Here is a 15755-nt window from a genome sequence, read left to right on the forward strand (position 1 = left end):
TCCCATTACATCTGGTGTAGAAGTAACATAGAATTATAGAAAAGGAATATCATACCAACAGTAAAATATAGAGGGAAAATAATGGGGAAAAATGTCAGCTCACCATCTGTTGCAGCAACTGGCTGGATGAATACCATGATTAAGGCTCTTAGCTGAAACACGTTGGTTATTTATCCCTGGTTGTGGTGACCAGGATCCATGTCTTTTTTAATGTACTAATGTACTGAATAAAAGTTTTCATTTTTTTTTACAAAAAGATTACTTTCCTTTTTGATTTTATCTCTGGAGGCTCTCTTCCCTCACCCTTTTCTAACAGTAAAATATGATGGTGGTAGTGTGATTGGCTGGGGCTGTTTTGCTGCTTCAGAAGCTGGAAGACTTGCTGGGGTAAATGGAACAATGAATTCTGCTGTCTACCAAAAAATCCTGAAGAATAATGTCCGGCCATCTGGTTGTGACCACAAGTTGAAGCTCACTTGGGTTATTCAGCATTATGCAGCTGGACAATGATCCAAAACAAAACAGCGAGTCCACCTCTGAATAGCTTAAGAAAAACAAAATTGAGACTATGGAGTGGCCCAGTCAAAGTCCTGACCTTAATCCGATTGGCATTAATTACAACAATTCTGCAAACCTGAGTGGTCCAAAATTCCTCCAGAGCGTTGTAAACGACTCATTGCCACTTATAGTAAACACTTGATTGCAGTTGTTGCTGCTAAGGGTGGTCCAAACAGTTATTAGCTTTAGGATGCAATCACTTGTCCACACAGGGCCCTATAGGTTTGGATTTCTTTTCCCCTTAATAAAGATCTTAATTTAAAAACTTTGTTATTTGTCCAATATTTAAATTTTTTTGGTGATCTGAAACATTTAAGTGCGACAAACATGCAAAAGAATAGGAAATCAGGAAGGGGGCAAACACTTTTCCACAAAACTGAACATGACTTCTAAACTGGACTTTCACTGCGTTCTCCACATCACCCCATCCCATGTCTAAAGATTTCAACAATTAGCACCTAAGTGAGCTCACAGTTTTTGGGCACAGTCAGACTGCCGGGAAAAACAGACAGATCAGAATGCATTGCACAGACTGGCCGGAGGCTCTCCATCCTCACAGTGACAGCTACACAGAAATATGTGAAGTTGTCACGCTCGAGTCGGGAAACCTGACTATCAGTCCAAGCATTACGTTCCAATCTCAGTTCGATTTATACGGCCATCTGATTGTGCCCTGTAAGTAATTTAATGAATTCAAGAGGTGGGGAGGAGCAGGCTAGAGAAGAAGTGGCTCACAGGTGGAGAAAGCAGAAGATTTTTCTGATAAGATAATACAAAAATTTCTAATATTCCTTGTGGAATTGATTTATGCAAAATTTTTTATACCAACATCAGTGAGAAAATCTTTGCCCTACCCAACGCTACATTTGCTGTGTTTTATAAAATGTACTGCAGAGAATTAATGGCAAACCCTAGTATAAGCTATCAAAGTTATAGACAGATGCTGTGGTTTGAAGTCCATCTAATAATGGTTTGAAAATTGTAAGCCCGATATGTTGATATTACAATATGCAAGCACTGTGTTTTACCACTCACCCAAAAGATGGATTATCCTTGTAATCTTCCATTGCCATTTTTTCCAGTTCTCTGCCCCCTTCAGCTACAAATCGAGCCAACTGTTCTACCACTTTGCGTATTTCTGAGTCCTCTGGGGGTGAAACTTTAAGCAGGCTGTCAGTACTGGGATTCAATTCACACAGTAAACAGTCAACAGGTATTTACAGTGGTTATAAAAAGTCTACATACCCCTGATAAAATGCGAGGAAGAAGAATTCATAATTTTTTCTACCTTTAATGTCACGCATTATTTGCACAAATCAATTGAGAAACACACTTAAGTAATTTTGAGGGAATATGTTTGCAAACGTGTGAACAATCTTTTATAATTGGGGATGTGGCTGTGTTCAGAATTAGCCAATCACATTTAAAGTAATGATAGGTAGTAGTTAGTAGATAGCTGCCATCATTTACAGTGATTCAAATTAACCCCATAAAAAGTTTAGCTGATCTAGGAGGATTTTCCTGACATTTTCTTAGTTTCCTTTTCCAGCAAAGGCTTTGGCCCGTAAACAGCTTACAACACAGCAAAGGGTTGTCATTGCAGAAAGGCATCAGTCAAGAGATGAATACAAAAAAAATTACAAAGCATTAGATATACTATGTCACACTGAAGAGAGTCATCAAGAAGTGGCATAAATTTGGTACAACGGTGACATTAGCTAGAACTGGACGTCCCTCAAAAATTGATGAAAAGACAAGAATAAAACTGGTCTGGGATGCAGCCAATAGGCCTACAACCACATTAATATAAGCTGCAAGAATTTCTGGTACGTACTGGTTGTGTACTGCAGGTGACAATGTAGTGTATTCTTCATATTTTTCGCCTCTGGATGGCAGCTATGATTTGCGAAAAGCTATCTAACTCTGCCAAAACCATGTGAGAAACGTATTATGGTCAGATGAAACCAAGGTTAAACCTTTAGGCCATAATTCAAAAAGGTGTGTTTGTTACAAATTCAACACTCCACATCACCAAAACCCACACCACACCTACATTGAAACATGGTGGAACAGCATTATGCTTTAAGGATGCTTTCAACAGCTGGAACTGGGGCTTTAGTCAAGATTGAGAACATTATGAAAAGTACAAAGTCAGTCAATTTTATTATAAACCCTTCAGACTGTTGATAAAAAGCTGAAGATGAATGTTACCTTTCAGCACGGCAACGACCCTAAACATAACTCCAAAACAACTAGAGTTGCTTCCCCAGAAGAAGATAAAAATTTTGGAACAGCCCAGACAGAGTCCAGAACTGAATACAATTGAAAATTAGTGGGTTGACCTGAAGAGACTACTGTACACAGGATTTGCCCTCACTATCTGACAAATTTGGAGCACTACTTCAAGGGAGAGTGGGCAAACGATTGTCAAACCTAGAGGTGTCATGCTGAAAGACTCCCACCCAAAAAGACTGAATGCTGTCATAAGTCCAAAGGGTGCATCAACAATGTATTAGTTTAAGGGAATGCATGTTTGGGTAATCACATTATTTTAGTTCTTTATTTTTATATTTTCCATGCAAAAAGTTTTCAAAGTCTTTCACAATTGAATTATACAGATTATGGGAAACCTTACAAGGTGGGACAAGTTATGAAATTATTCTTCTTGGTGTGATTTTTTTTTATATGACAAAAACCTGACATTTTAACAGGTGTGTGTAGACTTTTTATATCCACTGTAATTGCTAGATAAAGAAAGGGAAAGGAAGGGAACAAACCAAGGAATGAGAGAGCAACAACTGCTTAATTGTCAGCTCTTGTGGCCAGTAGCTCTCTACACTGATACGCTTTCTACTATATTGCCTATTTCTCAGGGAGCGGCAGATTTATCAAAACTGTCTAAAAGGCATACCAATCACAAAAAAAAGACAGTTTCTCTTTTTAACTGTTTTCATAATCTGCCCCATTATGAGAATTTCTGTAGAAAATTTTACATTTTCATCCACTTTAACCACTCAAAAAATACACACAGCCTAGCAGTGTCTAAGGTCTAAGATTTCTTCAACAGAGCAAAACTTTGACTGGTTACGGTAATCTTTTTCCAGCTCTTTTTTGGTGATCGGCAACTAAATTTATCCATATAACAGTTGCAGAAGTTACCCTCTATTGCGTCAATACAATATACTAAAATAATTAGACTGCAACAAAAGGAGCCCATGAAAAATACACCACCACCTCAAAAACTAGTGCAGGTAACGTGATTATGATAAATGGGTTATTTTCGACATGTCTACTCAGGAGGGAACCATGCTGCAGCCTCCGAGGATCCTGCTTGCCGGGGAAGCCGTCCCTCTCCTGAAGATAGACAAATCGACCAGTCAGTAAAGCTCCGTGGATCCAGAGAGCGCTCTATAGAAAACCGCTCACAAACTCTATAGAAAAACACTTGCAAGCACATGCTCCTTGACTAGAAACTGACCACCTCTGATAAAGGTGGCCACTATTCTAGGCACTGAAGAGTAAACTATAACATTAAAAATCCCTCAATTCTTGAGAATGGAGAGCATTTTCAATAAGAAGTAAATTACAAAGGTGCTTGTTTCTACACACTTTGCAATTTTTTCCATTTATCATTATGAGAAATCTCATTTAACACTGCACCACAATAAATTACTTATCCAGTCTTGCACAAACTCTCCTCCCACTTGCAACTTACTTTTTATTTCTAACCACTGCTCATAGTCCTCGTCATCATCATCATCTTCCTCAGGAGATTTAAAGACACTATTTCGATTTATCTTGGGTGTTTGCTTAGTACGAGTAAAAGTCTTCATTTGATTGAGCATGCTCTCAACAGAGGACCCATGCCGCTTTACAGTCAGAACAGGCTTCTTCTGAGTAGCCGATGAGCTGCAACTCGAACTTGGTGATTTTTCTAAAAAAAAAAAAAAAAAAACGAACAAAACCAAAACACTGTAGTAAAAAGGGCTGTAGAGTCGGTAAGCCAAACCTCCGACGACTCAATTTCCCTGTATTTTTCTAGCCATTAATAAAGTTACATAAAAAATATATGTATGTGCAAAAACGGAGATTACACCTACCGGTAATGTTATTTCCAGAAGTCCATCCTGACAGCACCATGTGGGGTTGTCCTTTCATCCTTACAGGGACAGGAAATGCACAAGAGGCTAAAAGGTCCCCTCCCACACCACACTCCTGTGATTTTTCCAAGTACCACACCAGTATGAATGCAGTTAAAATGTATTTAGATTTAGTACAAGCATAATGATACCAATACAAATCATAGGGAGGGAACTATCAGTGCTGTCAGGATGGACTCCTGGAAATAACATTACTGGTAGGTCTAATCTCCGTTTTCCAGGACGTCCTATCCTAACAGCACCATGGGGAACACCAAAGTAGGAATTCGCTGAGGGTGGGACTACTGCTTTTTAGCACTTTACGACCGAAGGTCGACTGGCTAGCTGTTAGAGTGTCCAATTTATAGCGTCTACAGAAAGTGTTCGGTGTAGACCTCGTGGATTGGCTCTAAGCCCTTCAGGTACGGGCAAGCCTTCGGCCTCGTATGCCAAGGAAATTATTGCTGTTATCCACCTTGCCAGGCTATGTGTAGCTGCGCTTTTACCTCTATTTTTACCGCCGTACTAGATGAATAGTTGTGTGTCCTGTCGCCAATCCCGGGTGACTTCTAGGTAGCGGGTGACCATACGTCTAACGTCCAGTGAATTAAACAGCTTTTCTTTATCGGTCTTTGGGGCTGGGCAGAATGAGGGTAGGATTATCTCCTGGTTTAGCTTCTGCAGAGACACTACCTTAGGGAGAAACCTTGGGTCTAGTTTGATCATTATGTGGTCCTCGAAGATCTGAATGTAGGGATATTGGACCGAGAGGGCCTGTATCTCACCTAAACGTTTGGCTGAGGTGATGGCTACCAAAAATGCGTTTTTTTGTGTGAGCTTTGAAATGTCTAACTCTGAAATTGGCTCATAAGGGGGCCTACACAGTGCGTTGAGTACCAGATTTAGGTCCCACGGGGGGGGGGGGACGGTTTTCCTCAATCTGGGTCTTAATCTCTGGGTGGCCTTTGTAAATCGTGCTATCCATGGATGGGAGGATAGAGAGAAATTGAAAAAGGTACTTAAGGCCGCTATCTGGTGCTCGGGGTCAGGCCCTTACCAAACCCTGCTTGTAGGAAGTCCAGGATCTGAGGGATATTTGGCCGAGACAAATCTAAGGGGGCACTACCACTTTCCGAGCAGAATCTCTTCCAGATCTTACAATATATTGCTCTTGTAATAGGTTTACGGCTGGCCTGCAATTTCGAGATCACTTGGTCCGATAGGCCAATGGACCTTAGGATGTCCGTCTCAGGATCCATGCTGCCAGTTTTAGGCTTCCTGGGTTTGGGTGTAGCACTGGGCCTTGAGAAAGCAAGTCTGACGTTGGCAGATGGAGTGGCCCCCTCTGAGCAAACTTCTTGAGGAGGGGAAACCAACTCCGCCTGGGCCAAAAGGGTACAACTAGCATCACCCGAGCTCTCTCCTCCTGGATCTTCCTGAGAACCCTCGGTATTATGGCGATCGGTGGAAAACCGTATAGGAGTCCCCCTCTCCAACTCTGGTTCAGCGTGGTCCGCCGGATTGAGGAAGTAGAATCTCTTTAACTTGGCGTTTTTTCTTGTCGCGAAGAGATCCAGTTGGGGTGTCCCCCAGTGATGGAACAAATCTCTGAAGATCTCCTCCTTTAGCTCCCACTCGGTGGCCCAGACTTCCTGCCTGGTTAGCTAGTCGGCTATATTGTTTTGGGAGCCTTCTAGGTGGACTGCTGACAGGGAGTAAGAGTTGTTCTCCATCCAGGTGAGGATGCGGGCTGCTAGATCCTGAAGTTTCCTGTGCCTTGGGCCTCCCTGGTGGCATAGGAAGGCTACTGTGGTGACGTTGTCCGACATGATCTTTATATGCTGGTTCTGTAGGCTGGAACTGTTTCTTTTCAGCGTTTCCCAAACCGCTCGTAGTTCTCGGTAATTTGAGGACTGTAAGCTGATGTTCTTGGGCCATGTTCCCTGAACGTATCTTCCCTCTAGGTGGGCTCCCCATCCTCTTCTGCTGGTATCTGTGGTGATGGTCACGCATGGAGACAGGATCCAAGGAACCCCCTGTCTGATGTTTCTGTGGCTGACCCACCATCTCAGGGATGATCTCAAAGCCGGGGATGGTCTGAACTTCTTGTCCAGCGAGGACTGCCGTCTGTCCCATTTTGTCAGTATCTCCCTCTGCAGGATTCTTGTGTGAGCCTGGCTCCAAATGACGCAGGGTATGCATGCAGTAAGGGTGCCCAAGATCTCCATTGCGGTTCTTATTGAATCCTGGTACTGGCCAAACTGACGAACCTTGTCCATGATAGGTTTCCTCTTTTCTTCCGGCAAGAAAGAGACTCTTCTTTTGGAGTCTAGCATGACTCCCAGGAATCTCTTCTGGGTACTGGGCTGCAGGTCTGATTTTTCTCTGTTTAGGATCCAACCTAGGCTCTCGAGGCTGAAAATAATTCAGATGAGTTGTTCTCTTAACTCTGACGCTGAACGGGATATTACCAGGAAGTTGTCTAAATAAGGTACAATAATTATGCCTCTCTGTCTTAAGTTCGCTACGACTTCGGCGACCAGTTTCGTAAAAACTCGAGGTGCTGATGCCAAGCCGAACGGGAGAGCCTGAAACTGAAAGTGGTAGCATTTGCCTCCTTTTTTTAGAGCGAAGCGTAGGAACCTTTGAGATTGAGGATGGATAAGAACGTGATAATATGCGCTCTTTAAATCTATAGTGCACATGGAAGCGTTCTGGTCTATTAGAGGGATGGCAGTCTTCAGGGACTCCATACGGAATCTTTTGTACCGAACCCATTGATTTAGCGGTTTTAAGTTTATGATGGTTCGGCTTTCCCCCGACGGTTTTTTTATCGTGAAGAGTGTAGAATAGTGGCCCTGGACTCTCACTACATCTGGGACTGGAACCACTACTTCTGTTTTTAACAGGTCCCTTATGTCTGCCCATATAGGATCTATTATGGCTCTGGAACGGGTTTCTGTAACCACGAATCGTGCTTGGGGGGGGGGGGGGGGGTTTCTGTAAACTCGAGGGTATAGCCCTGGGAGATTGTATTGAGGACCCATGGGTTCTGGGAGCTGCGTTGCCATGCCCCTGCAAAGTGTCTGAGGCGCCCCCCACAGGTATGGCGTCATTGCCTTCTGCTTCTAGAACTTTGTCCGGAGCGAGCCGGGGGAGCCTTACTTCTTCCCCCCCTCGAGTACTCCCAGCGAGAAGATTTCCCTTTCCCCCTATATTCCTGCCTCTGGTAAGGACAGGATCTCTGAAAGGGAAACTGCCTTTTTGGCTTTTCCTCTGGAAAACCTCTTTTGTCGTCAGAGGCACTCTCTAAAATCTTATCTAAAGCCGGCCCAAATACCTTCCCGCCCGAGAAGGGTATGGAACATAAATTTATTTTTAGACTGGTAGTCCCCTGACCAGGTTTTCATCCATATGGCTCGACGGGCCGCGTTGGATAGGGAATTATTTCTGGCCGCAAACCGTACAGATTCTGCAGAAGCAGCTGCCAGAAAACCGGTTGCGATCTTTAACAGGGGAATGCTCTCAAGGATATCACCCCTAGGGGTGTTTTCCTTTAATTGTTGTCCTAAATGGTCTATCCATAGGTGCATGGATCTAGTGACTGAAGTGGCAGCTATGTTTGCTTTCATCACCGCCGCTGAGGCCTCCCAAGCGCTTTTTAAGAGCACGTCGGCCTTTTTGTCCATGGGCTCTTTGAGAATGGACGAATCTTCAAAGGGAATTGAAGTCTTTCTCGACACCTTGGCTACCGGTGAATCAATCTTAGGCACTTCGTCCCAAGTGTTGATGTCCTCCTGGTTAAATGGAAGTCGCAGCTTAAAGTCTCGTGGCACAATCAGTCTTTTAGCGTCATCTTCTCATTCTTCCAGGATCATTGCCCGGATATGGTCATTAACTGCGAAGACCTGACGAATTCTAGCTCTTAATCCCCCAAACATTGCATCCTGGATGGATTGCTCCTTCGGGGTTTCCTCGATCTGCATCCTACTTCTTACTGCACTGAGAAGCTCATTCGTGTTTTCTGATGTGAAGATGTACCTCTTCCCTGTCTCCAGGGGTTCAGAGGTGATCTCGCCCTCTTCCTCCGAGTCTGTATCCCGTATCTCTTCCTCTGAAGACTGGTCGGACTCCCATCTTGGTCTCTTGGCCTGGGACCGGCCGGAGGACTGAGTGGGTAGTAACCCAGAGACAGAGGCCTGGACTTCGTCTCTGACTATTGTGCGCATCTCTGTGAAGAACGCGGCCTGCTCGCCTCTGACGATCCGCAGGGTGCAGTCCTCACATAGGGGTTTCTTCCATGTGCTCGGTAGTTTGCTGGCACAGATGGGGCATTTGGGTTTGCTCGATGTCCTAGACGTTGTTGCCGTCGGGGTCGGCGTTGTTTTATCCTAACTTAAAGAACAGGAGTCCATTTTTACTCAAGGCTCCTGTCTCTGGTATCATTGCCCCCATGCCCCTTACTCACAGACGCTGGCTCTGGCTGGTCACTGGTCCTGGCATCCATGCTGGCGGAGCTGACAGAAATCACAGGTCTGTAGCGTCACCTATCGATCTGCCGCTGGCCCCTGCTCTTATCCTACCTTGTCTTGCACCGGAACACTCCTTCCCTGCTTCATGCTGACGCGCCCTGCTGTGACCGGAAGTCGTCATCCCTGGGCGCCCGGAAGTGACGTGGCCGCCACCATGGGCATTCTCGCGGGAGCCGTGCTGTGGGGAAGCGGTATCGAATCCCAGAGCGACACTCCACGGGACCGCCAGCGGAGAACCCCCCTTAGGGGGGTGCCGCGCAGAACCGTCCGACCGGAGGAGTTGGAAGTTAGGACCCCGAACCTCCTGGCCCCGGTAAGTTGCTGTATGCCGCGGCTGCGGCGCTCTCGTGCCTGTCCTTACAGGGACAGGAAAAACACTGGAGGGTGGTGTGGGAGGGGACCTTTAAACCTCTCGCGCATTTCCTGTCCCTGTAAGGATGAAAGGACAACCCCCCATAGTGCTGTCAGGATAGGACGTCCTGGAAAGAGTGTTTACTATGGATTGCAAAGCAAATCTAAGAAGCAAACTATAACTAGGTCAATTATCTAAAACTGCTGGTAAAGTCATCACTTATTGCCAACTGCTGAATGGAAATGTACGTTTTTTCACTGAAAATGTTATCAGTGACAGTTGTCTATTAGATGTGTGGATATGTAGGAATTTCTGACAAAATATATTTATCATAAAGAAACAATTCTCATATAGAACGTCTTGCTCAGATATAAACATTGCAAGAGAATGATGACTCAAGTCTGCAAATTATTCCTTATCTATTGGATAGGAGATAACCTCCCGATCACAAGGGATCCAACTGCTGTGACCCCTGAAGACTAAAGAGCCCTGTGTGCAGGGATCCGTACTTGATCAAGCGCACTGCCGCTCCATTCATTCTTATGGGAACTTAAGGACACAGCCGAGCGATACGCTAGTCTTCGTCACTCCTATGAAAATGAACGCAGCAGAAGACTACTGCTCCATTCACAAGAGCCCCAGCTCTCCGGACCGGTGGGAATCCAATGGTATGGGATAACTTCCAAACTTGAGAATACCCTTTTAGGATACTTTATAGTGAAACATATCACAGTTTCATTACTGGACAGACTACTTACCTGTGCCAGTCTTTTCTTTCTGTAACTTGAGAAACTGTTGCAAAAAGCTGCCATCATTTGCAAATTTATTTGATGTGGAGGGGGACGCAACTGCAGAGCTGCATTTGAAGGCAAAGCACAGACAAAAATCAGCATGCATAATACAATATACAGGTATTTGATAAAATCTAGGCAAAGTTGAAAAATGGATTGTTAAAAAAAAAATAAAAAATCTGCTATTGGTCTATTTCACCACTGCTACATTGAAAGGGGTGAAATTCAATACGAAAATATGCAATATTAAGATGGAGTAGGATTGGAAATTTGCACAGATTTGACATGAACAAAATCTGCAACATGAGATTTCTGAAATCTTATTCACTCAAGTCCTACTGTATTCAACTGTAGATTTTAGCTTCACAAACCTGTGGGTAATATCCAGAGGAATTTCATCTCATGTGGATGTATGCTTACTAGAAATGGGAGAACCCGAACAGTAAAGTTCAGGGTCCATAACGAACACCTACTCTACGGGCACCCTGAACACCGGGTGTTTCTCGCCAGCTGATGGGACTACTACTCTCATCAGCCTACGCATGCTGCCACTAATAACAGCGAGAGCAGGCAGCAGCTCATGGGAGTATTCATCAGCCGATGCTCTAAATAAATTATTAAATAAACCGGTGTGGGTTCCCCTGTATTTTTGTTAACCAACCAGGCAAAACTGACAGCTGCGAGTTGCAACCCTGGCTGCGAGTTCAGTCTCAGTGACAAGCGGTGACGTCATCTAGGTTACCGCAAGTCACGGAGGCTGCGTTGCCAGCTGGGCCCCTGAAATACAGTGACATCACTAGCACAGTGAGAAAAAAAGTTTTACGGTGCAGCGGTGAGTTCACAGCAGTTCACCGCAAGAAGTGAGAAATTTCTCCCAGTGAACTCACGGCTGCACTGTGAGGCTTTTTCTCACTGTGCTAGTGTTTATGTCACCGTAGTTCAGGGGCCTGGCTGGGAAAGCAGCCACAGTGACCTGTGGTAACCTCGATGACGTCACCGCTAGTTACTGAGGCGGAGCTCGCAGCAGCTCATTCATCAGTGGTTCTCAGCTGGGACAGTCACATCTTGGCACTGTAAAGGTTGAAAACGGATTATTCTCAGACATGGATTACAGAGAAAGCCAGAACAACGGACAGGTGAGGGATATTGCTTGTTTTAATTTTTGATTTTTTTTTTTCAGAAGACGACGTCTTCAATGGAATGGGTGTTAGGCGAGTATAACGGTGTTTGTATTTATTTATTTTTTTTAAAAAAGTAAAAGTGTGTTTTGGTTTATTTCAAATAAAATACTTTTTTCTGGCTGTGTTTATTTACCATACAACTATAGGATTAGTAATGGATAGGTGTCTTGTAAACGCTTCTGCATTACTAAGCCGTGGGCTTGATGTCACCTGACAATACAAGGGTGACATCAACCCCACAAATATGAACCTCACTTGCCACCGCCACAGGGCAAGTCAGAAGAGCCAGGCAAAGCTCCAGAATTTTCTGGGTGGCTGAGGGCTGCTATTTGTAGGCTGGGGGGGCCAAATATCCATGCCCCTTAACAGACTGAGAATACCAGCACCCAGATGTCTGTTTTGACTTGGCTGGTTGTCAAAACAGGAGGTGGACTCACAACAATTTTTTTTAATTATTTAAAAAAAATGACATGGGTACCCCCTCTATTCTTGATAACCATCCTTGCTAACGCTAACAGTTGAGGGTTGCAGCCCGCAGCTGTCAGTTTTGCCTGGCTGGTTATCAGAAATACAGGGAAACAAACGCTTTTTTTTTATTATTATTTATTTATTTATTTAGAGTGCAGGCGTCGGCTAATGAATGCTCCAATCAGCTGCCGCCTGCCCTTGCTGTTATTAGAGGCAGCAAGCGTAAACTGATGGGAGTAGTAACTTTTTACCGCTGATCACAGCTGCGGACTTAAGCCATCATTTGACAGCGTGATCACCGTGGCAGTTCGACTGGTGGTAATGATTTTTAAGCTGATCAGAGGCATTGCTTGCCACGCTGTAGTGCGCACCGAGAAAACGTAGGAGTGCCGTTCTTTTTTTCCCTAGCGATGTATGCTTACTGTTAGAACAGGAATTGGGTGTTTGACTTTAGAATACTTCAGTTCCCTGAGCAGATCTGTCATTATACAACAATACCTGGTTTAACAGCACACAAAATACAATTTTTATTTTTTTTTTTAGTATAGGCACATGTTGCAGATTTTGTGCGTTTTAGCCATGCAAATTTGCTAGCAAAACCTGAAGCAGTCCTGATGCCAGCAAAGTGAACGAGAAACCTTAAGCGTCATGCACACGTTGCTTATTTGTGACTTGCAGATTTGGTGCAGAAAATAATCTGCTGCATGTTAATATTCTGTGTGTTTTTACCTTGCGTTTTTGACCATTGACTTCACTGAAATTAATCAAAAACGCAGAGCAAAAAAGCAGCCGAAAAAAAATGAAATGTCTGCATCCATTTACTCAACATGTGCACGTAGCCTAAGAGCCATTAAAAGACTACAGCAGACTTAACTATTAGACCTTACACATACTGGCATATAGCATTTGACGATTCTCTCTTGCGACAGAATTGGATGCTATGCACAAATAACCCTTGGCTCAAACTCTGCTGCGAGCTTGAGCAGCGTGTCATTTTAGGCTGTGTGCACACGTTGCGTTTTTTTGCATTTTCGCTGCGTTTTTCCGCTGCGGAATCGCCGCAAAAACGCAAAAAAACCCCGCATCCCATGCAATCCTATGGGATTCCGTAATGCTGTGCTAATGCTGCGGATTTTTCTGCTGCGGAATCACATAGCGGAAAAATCTGCAGCATGCCCATTCTTTTTGCAGAATCGCGGCAATTCCACACCCATAGGAATGCATTGATCCACTTACTTTTCTGCATGAGGCTGTGCCCACCATGCGCGAAGTAAGCGGATCATGTGCGGATAGTACCCAGGGTCTGGGGGAGAGGAGACTCTCCTCCAGGCCCTGGGTACCATAATCCTGTAATAAAATAGAATAAAAATAAAAAATGGTGATATACTCACCCCCTGGCGCCCCCCCCCCATCCCCCCCAAGTCCTTCCCACCTCTCACCACGCTCCCGGCATCTTCTGGTCCCAGTAATGCTTGGCGTGAATGACCATGATGATGTCGCGCTCTCGCGAGCGTGATGTCGTCTCAGGTCCTTCGCGCAAAGCATTACTGGAACCGGAAGATGCCGGGAGTGCCGCAGAGCAGGTCAGGAGCTGTCGGAAGGTGAGAATAACAATATTTTTTATTTTTTTTTAGTATTTTGACATCCTACCTATCACATTCCAAGCGATGCTAATCACTTGGAATGTCCAAAAAGGCTTGCAAAATGCTTGTTTTCCGCGGGAAAAACGCATGCGAATTCACATGCGTTTTACTCGCAGCGGGAGTGCAGAAATGTTGCGGAAATTTCCGCAGCATTTCTGCAACGTAGGTACACAGCCTGTGATTCGATTCTCTTGCATTTGAGAATCTGATCACAGGTGTGGAGAAGATGGAGAGCTTAATTTCTCCATCTTCTCCATTGTGAGTCGGCGTATATCGTACTGCAATCAGTTGACATCAGAGTGCAGTCCAATGTTTTGCATGTACCCATAGACTTGTATGAGGGTGTACCGTCCGATATACACTGCCAACTGCAGCATGCAATGATTTTTTTTTATCATGCTGACTTGGCATGAGAAAATAAATGCTAGTTGGCACTGCTCAATAATATAACATTGGAGTGAGTGCGATGAAACATCAGATAGCACTCGTCCAAGTTATATGCGGGACTACTCACCAATGTGAGCGAACCCTTAGTTATCCAAATTCACAAGGGAAGTACTTCCTCTGCTCCCTTCAACAATGACTGCTGGGTACCCATATGGACATGCAACTACCTACTTTCTTTTATATTTTTGATGGCTGCAATGTATGTCACTATCTGGGTTAGTAATTGTGATCATTGTAAAATTATTAAAAATCCTTGAAAATAAAAACCTTTATAGGATGGCATTCAACTTACACTGTGCCTTGAGCCGGGATGTTCTGCTGAGACCGCTTGGCTTGTTGCTGTGCTTTAGCCTCAATTTCTTTTTTCTTCTTTTCAATAAGTTCTTCTTGGTACTGAATATATGTACTTGTTTTTGCAGGTTTTGGAGGAGCAGAAGCAAACCTTCTGCCACCTATACCTAAGGTAAAAAAAAAAAAAAATGTAGAAATATGTCTTACGGGCATTAATTTGTCTTGAGGGATGCCAGATTAACACAGTGTGCATTCTTGAACAGTCATAAGAATATACTGGGTGGGCCATGTATATGGCTACACCTAAAAAAAAAAAAAATGGGAGAATGTGAATGGTTGGTGATATCAACTTCCTGTTTGTGGCACATTAGTATATGGGAGGGGGGAAACTTTTCAAGATGGGTGGTGACCGTGGCGGCCATTTTGAAGTTGGCCATTTTGGATCCAACTTTATAAATGGCCCACCCAGGTCTATCCATATAAATGGCCCATCCTGTACATTAACCCCTTCACCCCCAAGGGTGGTTTGCACGTTCATGACCGGGCCAATTTTTACAATTCTGACCACTGTACCTTTATGAGGTCATAACTGTGGAACGCTTCCATGGATCCCGGTGATTCTGACATTGTTTTCTCGTGACATATTGTACTTCATGTTAGTGGTAAAATTTCATTCAAATAACTTGCGTTTATTTGTGAAAAAAACGGAAATTTGGCGAAAATTTTGAAAATTTCGCAATTTTCCAACTTTGAATTTTTATGCCCTTAAATCATAGCGATATGGCACACAAAAAACTTGATAACTAACATTTCCCACATGTTTACTTTACATCAGCACAATTTTGGAACCAAAATTTTTTTTTGTTAGGAAGTTATAAGGGTTAAAAGTTGACCAGCGATTTCTCATTTTTACACCATTTTATTTTTAGGACCACATCACATTTGAAGCCACTTTGAGGGGTCTATATGATAGAAAATACACAAAAGTGACACCATTCTAAAAACTGCACCCCTTAAAGTGCTCAAAACCACATTCAAGAAGTTTATTAACCCTTTAGGTGCGTCACAGGAATTTTTTTGAATATTTAAAAAAAAATGAACATCTAACTTTTTTTCATAAAAAAAATACTTCAGGTTCAATTTTTTTTATTTTACCAAGGGTGACAGGAGAAATTGGACTGCAAAAGTTATTGTGAAATTTGTCCTGAGTACGCAGATACCTGATATGTGGGGGGGAACCACTGTTTCGGTGCATGGCAGAGCTCAGAATGGAAGGAGCGCCGTTTGACTTTTTCAATGCAAAATTGGCTGGAATTCAGATTGGACGCCATGTCACGTTTGGAGAGTCCCTGA

At 43.7% G+C, this 15755-nt stretch overlaps 1 protein-coding gene across 1 annotated transcript in view; it reads right to left on the reverse strand.

Annotated features, from left to right (window-relative positions):
* Window positions 1-15755, reverse strand: part of SUGP1 (SURP and G-patch domain containing 1) — a 78161-nt gene that overhangs the window by 44061 nt on the left and 18345 nt on the right. The window contains exons 2-5 of the mRNA XM_073555134.1: window positions 14404-14569; window positions 10340-10437; window positions 4274-4492; window positions 1594-1717 (exon numbers count right to left, since the gene is read on the reverse strand). Coding sequence (XP_073411235.1) covers window positions 1594-1717; window positions 4274-4492; window positions 10340-10437; window positions 14404-14569 — 607 coding nt within the window. The remainder of the gene's footprint in view (window positions 1-1593; window positions 1718-4273; window positions 4493-10339; window positions 10438-14403; window positions 14570-15755) is intronic.

The sequence above is a fragment of the Dendrobates tinctorius genome, unplaced genomic scaffold (assembly GCF_039654945.1).
Source record: "Dendrobates tinctorius isolate UK_male_01 unplaced genomic scaffold, ASM3965494v1 ptg000219l, whole genome shotgun sequence".
NCBI classification, from domain to species: Eukaryota; Metazoa; Chordata; class Amphibia; order Anura; family Dendrobatidae; genus Dendrobates; species Dendrobates tinctorius.